At 48.5% G+C, this 6,775-nt stretch overlaps 1 protein-coding gene across 1 annotated transcript in view; it reads left to right on the forward strand.

Moving 5' to 3' along the window:
• The window catches only part of ZNF638 (zinc finger protein 638), a 23,275-nt gene that overhangs the window by 2,315 nt on the left and 14,185 nt on the right, over window positions 1-6,775 (forward strand). The window contains exons 2-3 of the mRNA XM_008639878.2: window positions 217-452; window positions 3,336-3,461. Coding sequence (XP_008638100.2) covers window positions 217-452; window positions 3,336-3,461 — 362 coding nt within the window. The remainder of the gene's footprint in view (window positions 1-216; window positions 453-3,335; window positions 3,462-6,775) is intronic.

Consider the following 6,775-nt stretch of genomic DNA (forward strand, 5'->3'; position numbering starts at 1 on the left):
CCCTTTTCCCCTTTATCCCCCCTTTTTTCCCCTTTTCCCCCCTTCTTTCCCCTTGTTTCCCCCCTTTTCCCCTCCAACCCGCGGGCGCCGTTCCCGTCCGTCCCGCTGCAGGTGGACACGGCGTGCATCCGGCAGCACTTTGTGCACCTGGGGAACCTTCCGGCGGACGGATACCGGGAGCTGGAGGTGCTGTGCGTGGGGCTGCGCTTCGGCAAGGTGGATCACTACATGGTGCTGCGCCGCCGCCACCCCTTGTTTCCCCCCTTTTCCCCTCCAACCCGCGGGCGCCGTTCCCGTCCGTCCCGCTGCAGGTGGACACGGCGTGCATCCGGCAGCACTTTGTGCACCTGGGGAACCTTCCGGCGGACGGATACCGGGAGCTGGAGGTGCTGTGCGTGGGGCTGCGCTTCGGCAAGGTGGATCACTACATGGTGCTGCGCCGCCGCCAGCGGGTAATCCGGGATCTGCCTGGCATCCGGGGAATTCCGCCTGGCATCCGGGGAATCTTCCTTAAATCCATGGAATTCCACCTGGCATCCGTGCCATTCCGGCTGGGATCTGTGCAATTCCGGCTGGGATCCGTGCAATTCCGGCTGGGATCTGTGCAATTCCGGCTGGCATCCGTGGAATTCTGGCTGGGATCCATGGAATTCCAGCTGGGATCTGTGGAATCTTCCTTAAATCCATGGAATTCCACCTGGCATCCGTGCCATTCCACCTGGGATCCATGGAACTCCGGCTGGGATCCGTGGAATTCTGGCTGGGATCTGTGCAATTCCGGCTGGGATCCATGGAATTGTACCTTAAATCCGTGCAATTCCAGCTGGGATCCATGGAATTCCGGCTGGGATCTGTGCAATTCCGGCTGGGATCTGTGGAATCTTCCTTAAATCCATGGAATTCTACCTTAAATCCATGGAATTCCGGCTGGCATCTGTGCCATTCCGCCTGGCATCCATGTAATTCCGGCTGGCATCCATGGAATTCTGGCTGGGATCCGTGGAATTCCAGCTGGGATCTGTGGAATTCCGGCTGGGATCCATGGAATCTACCTTCAATCCATGGAATTCTACCTTAAATCCATGGAATTCCGGCTGGCATCTGTGCCATTCCGCCTGGCATCCATGCCATTCCGGCTGGGATCCATGGAATTCTACCTTAATGTGGAATTCCGGCTGGGATCCATGGAATCTACCTTCAATCCATGGAATTCTACCTTAAATCCATGGAATTCCGGCTGGCATCTGTGCCATTCCGCCTGGCATCCATGCCATTCCGGCTGGGATCCATGGAATTCTACCTTAAATCCATGGAATTCCAGCTGGGATCCGTGTAATCTTCCTTAAATCCCTGCCATTCCGGCTGGGATCCATGGAATTCTGCCTTCAATCCGTGGAATTCTACCTTAAATCCATAGAATTCCGGCTGGGATCTGTGGAATCTTCCTTAAATCCGTGCCATTCCAGCTGGGATCCATGCAATTCCGGCTGGCATCCATGCCATTCTGTCTTAAATCCATGGAATTCTACCTTAAATGCATGGAATTCTGGCCGGGATCCATGGAATTCCAGCTGAGATCCGTGCCATTCCGGCTGGCATCCGTGGAATTCCAGCTGGGATCCATGGAATTCTACCTTAAATCCATGGAATTCTACCTTGAATCTGTGGAATTCCAGCTCCGATCTGTGCATTTCCAGCTGGGATCTGTGGAATCTACCTTGAATCCGTTTAATTCTGGCAGGGATCCGTGGAATCTTCCTTAAATCCGTGCAATTCCGGCTGGGATCCATGGAATTCCACCTGGGATCCATGGAATTCTGGCTGGGATCCGTGCAATTACCTTGAATCCATGGAATTCTACCTTAAATCCATGGAATTCCGGCTGGGATCCATGCAATTCTGCCTTAAATCCATGGAATTCTGCCTTCAATCCGTGGAATTCCGGCTCCGATCTGTGCGATTCCGGCTGGGATCCGTGGAATCTACCTTAAATCCATGGAATTCTACCTTAAATCCGTGGAATTCTACCTTAAATCCGTGGAATTCTACCTTAAATCCATGGAATTCCGGCTGGGATCCATGCATATTCTGGCTGGGGGCCATGGAATTCCGGCTGGCATCCGTGGAATTCCGGCTGGCATCCGTGGAATCTTCCTTAAATCCATGGAATTCTACCTTAAATCCACGGAATTCCAGCTCGGATCCATGGAGTTGTACCTTAAATGTGTGCAATTCCAGCTGGGATCCATGGAATTCTACCTTAAATCCATGCAATTCTGCCTTAAATCTGTGCGATTCCGCCTGGGATCCGTGGAGTTGTACCCTAAATCCATGGAATTCCAGCTGGGATCCATGGAATTGTACCCTAAATCCATGGAATTCCAGCTGGGATCCATGGAATTGTACCTTAAATCCATGGAATCTGCCTTAAATCTGTGGAATTCCGCCTGGGATCTGTGGAGTTGTACATTAAATCCATGGACTTCTACCTTTAAATCCATGGAATCTGCCTTAAATTTGTGGAATTCCACCTGGGATCTGTGGAGTCGTACATTAAATCCATGGACTTCTACCTTTAAATCCATGGAATTCCAATGAAATCCATGAAATTCCAATTTAAATCCATAGAATTCTGAATTAAATCCATGGAATTCCAAATGAATCCCATTTTTCTGCTCCAAAGCACCTTTCTTTTGCGGAAAATCAGAATTTCCTTGGAAAAAATTTGAGGAAAAAGGGAATTTTGAAGGAGCGGAGATGTCAGAATTGATGGAATTTTTGTGGAATTCTCCTGGGATTGGTGCCAGTTTTCTGGGATGATTTGCCACCAAACCATAAAAATGGGAGGATTTCAAAATTGGAATGATCTGAAATCCCAAAAAACCACGGAAAATGTCTTTTAAATCCCAAAGAAACATGGAAAATGTTTTTAAAATAAATAAAAAAAAAAGATGAAATGTTTTTAAAATCCCAAAATCCAAGGAAATGCATTTTAAATCCCAAAAAAATTAGGGAAATGCTTTTTAAATCCTAAAAAAATGAGGGAGGCGGTTTTTAAATCCCAAAAACCAAGGAAATGTTTTTTAAATCCCAAAAAAAGAGGGAAATGGGTTTTAAATCTGAAAATAACCAAGGAAAACATTTTTAAATCCCCAAAAAACCCTGGAAAAATTGACGTTTAGGAAACATTTGCGACATTTTAAGGTGATTTTTAACCCTTTTTATGGCTGAAAGGTGATGGGAAATAAGTGAGGGATTCCAGCAGCTTTAGGAATTCCCTGGATTTTATCCAGGAATGCAGAAATCAAGGAATTACCTGGAATTTCTTCCCTCAGGCCATCCTGCATCTGGACAGTCCCAAAGCCGCCCGCTCCATGCACAGCTTCCTGCAGCAGTATCCCTATTCCATGGGGGAGCACACCCTCACCTGCTCCTTGTCCCCCTGCGGAGACATTCCTGAGGTAAAAATTCCAGGTTTTTAGCCATACGGCTTTTTTTACTGGGATAGGAAAATCTTTAGGGGTTGGGATTTCCCTCAGAGCTGGAATTTCCCTCAGGGATGGATGGGATTTCCCTCAGGGTTGGGATTTCCCTCAGGATTTGATGCTGTGGGTGTGGCAGGAAAATGGCCTTGTCTCCCCACAGAGACATTCCTGAGGTAAAAATTCCCAATTTTTAGCCATCCAGCGTTTTTTGGGGGATGGGAAAACCTTCCTGCAAAGAGCTCAGGGATGGGATTCCCCTCAGGGCTGGGATTTCCCTCCGGGTTGGGATTTCCTTCAGGGATGGGATTTCCCTCAGGATTTGGTGCTGTGGGTGAGGCGGGAAAATGGCCTTGTCCCCTCACAAAGACATTCCTGAGGTAAAAATTCCCAATTTTTAACCATCCAGCGTTTTTTGGGGGATAGGAAAACCTTCCTGCAAAGAGCTCACGGGGATGGGATTCCCCTCAGGGCTGGGATTCCCCTCAGGGCTGGGATTCCCCTCAGGGCTGGGATTTCCTTCAGGGTTGGGATTTCCCTCAGGGTCGGGATTTCCCTCAGTCAGGATTTCCCTCAGGGTCAGGATTTCCCTCAGGATTTGGTGCTGTGGGTGAGGCGGGAAAATGGCCTTGTCCCCTAATGGAGACATTCCTGAGGTAAAAATTCTCAATTTTTAGCCATCCAGCGTTTTTTTGGGGGATAGGAAAACCTTCCTGCAAAGAGCTCACGGGGATGGGATTCCCCTCAGGGATTGGGATTTTCCTCAGGATTTGGTGCTGTGGGTGAGGTGGGAAAATGGCCTTGTCCCCTAATGGAGACATTCCTGAGGTAAAAATTCTCAATTTTTAGCCATCCAGCGTTTTTTTGGGGGATAGGAAAACCTTCCTGCAAAGAGCTCACGGGGATGGGATTCCCCTCAGGGATTGGGATTTTCCTCAGGATTTGGTGCTGTGGGTGAGGTGGGAAAATGGCCTTGTCCCCTCACAGAGACATTCCTGAGGTAAAAATTCCCAATTTTTAGCCATCCATTGTTTTTTTGGGGGATAGGAAAACCTTCCGGGATTTATCTCAGGGATGGGATTTCCCTCAGGATTTCCCTCAGGATTTGTTGTGGATGAGGCGGGAAAATGGCCTTGTCCCCTCACAGAGACATTCCTGAGGTAAAAATTCCCAATTTTTAGCCATCCATTGGGTTTTTTGGGATAGGAAAACCTTCCTGCAAAGAGCTCTGGGATGGGATTTCCCTCAGGGATGGGATTTCCCTCAGGATTTCCCTCAGGATTTGTTGTGGATGAGGCGGGAAAATGGCCTTGTCCCCTCACAGAGACATTCCTGAGGTAAAAATTCCCAATTTTTAGCCATCCATTGGGTTTTTTGGGATAGGAAAACCTTCCTGCAAAGAGCTCTGGGATGGGATTTCCCTCAGGGATGGGATTTCCCTCAGGATTTCCCTCAGGATTTGTTGTGGATGAGGCGGGAAAATGGCCTTGTCCCCTCACAGAGACATTCCTGAGGTAAAAATTCCCAATTTTTAGCCATCCATTGGGTTTTTTGGGATAGGAAAACCTTCCTGCAAAGAGCTCTGGGATGGGATTTCCCTCAGGGATGGGATTTCCCTCAGGATTTCCCTCAGGATTTGTTGTGGATGAGGCGGGAAAATGGCCTTGTCCCCTCACAGAGACATTCCTGAGGTAAAAATTCCCAATTTTTAGCCATCCATTGGGTTTTTTGGGATAGGAAAACCTTCCTGCAAAGAGCTCTGGGATGGGATTTCCCTCAGGGATGGGATTTCCCTCAGGATTTCCCTCAGGATTTGTTGTGGATGAGGCGGGAAAATGGCCTTGTCCCCTCACAGAGACATTCCTGAGGTAAAAATTCCCAATTTTTAGCCATCCATTGGGTTTTTTGGGATAGGAAAACCTTCCTGCAAAGAGCTCTGGGATGGGATTTCCCTCAGGGATGGGATTTCCCTCAGGATTTCCCTCAGGATTTGTTGTGGATGAGGCGGGAAAATGGCCTTGTCCCCTCACAGAGACATTCCTGAGGTAAAAATTCCCAATTTTTAGCCATCCATTGGGTTTTTTGGGATAGGAAAACCTTCCTGCAAAGAGCTCTGGGATGGGATTTCCCTCAGGGATGGGATTTCCCTCAGGATTTCCCTCAGGATTTGTTGTGGATGAGGCGGGAAAATGGCCTTGTCCCCTCACAGAGACATTCCTGAGGTAAAAATTCCCAATTTTTAGCCATCCATTGGGTTTTTTGGGATAGGAAAACCTTCCTGCAAAGAGCTCTGGGATGGGATTTCCCTCAGGGATGGGATTTCCCTCAGGATTTCCCTCAGGATTTGTTGTGGATGAGGCGGGAAAATGGCCTTGTCCCCTCACAGAGACATTCCTGAGGTAAAAATTCCCAATTTTTAGCCATCCATTGGGTTTTTTGGGATAGGAAAACCTTCCTGCAAAGAGCTCTGGGATGGGATTTCCCTCAGGGATGGGATTTCCCTCAGGATTTCCCTCAGGATTTGTTGTGGATGAGGCGGGAAAATGGCCTTGTCCCCTCACAGAGACATTCCTGAGGTAAAAATTCCCAATTTTTAGCCATCCATTGGGTTTTTTGGGATAGGAAAACCTTCCTGCAAAGAGCTCTGGGATGGGATTTCCCTCAGGGATGGGATTTCCCTCAGGGGTCAGGATTTCCCTCAGGGATGGGATTTCCCTCAGGATTTCCCTCAGGATTTGTTGTGGATGAGGCGGGAAAATGGCCTTGTCCCCTCACAGAGACATTCCTGAGATAAAAATTCCCAATTTTTAGCCATCCATTGGTTTTTTTGGGAGGTGGGAAAACGTTCCTGCAAAGAGCTCTGGGATGGGATTTCCCTCAGCGGTCAGGATTTCCCTCAGGATTTGGTGTGGATGAGGCGGGAAAATGGCCTTGTCCCCTCACAGAGACATTCCTGAGGTAAAAATTCCCAATTTTTAGCCATCCATTGTTTTTTTGGGGGATAGGAAAACCTTCCTGCAAAGAGCTCAGGGATGGGATTCCCCTCAGGGCTGGGATTTCCCTCAGGGTCAGGGTTTCCTTCAGGGTTGGGATTTCCCTCCGGGTTGGGATTTCCCTCAGGGCTGGGATTTCCCTCAGGATTTGGTGTGGATGAGGCGGGAAAATGGCCTTGTCCCCTCACAGAGACATTCCTGAGGTAAAAATTCCCAATTTTTAGCCATCCATTGGGTTTTTTTTTTGGGAGGTGGGAAAACCTTCCTGCAAAGAGCTCTGGGATGGGATTTCCCTCAGGG

Source organism: Corvus brachyrhynchos, unplaced genomic scaffold (assembly GCF_000691975.1).
Source record: "Corvus brachyrhynchos isolate BGI_N302 unplaced genomic scaffold, ASM69197v1 scaffold166, whole genome shotgun sequence".
NCBI classification, from domain to species: domain Eukaryota; kingdom Metazoa; phylum Chordata; class Aves; order Passeriformes; family Corvidae; genus Corvus; species Corvus brachyrhynchos.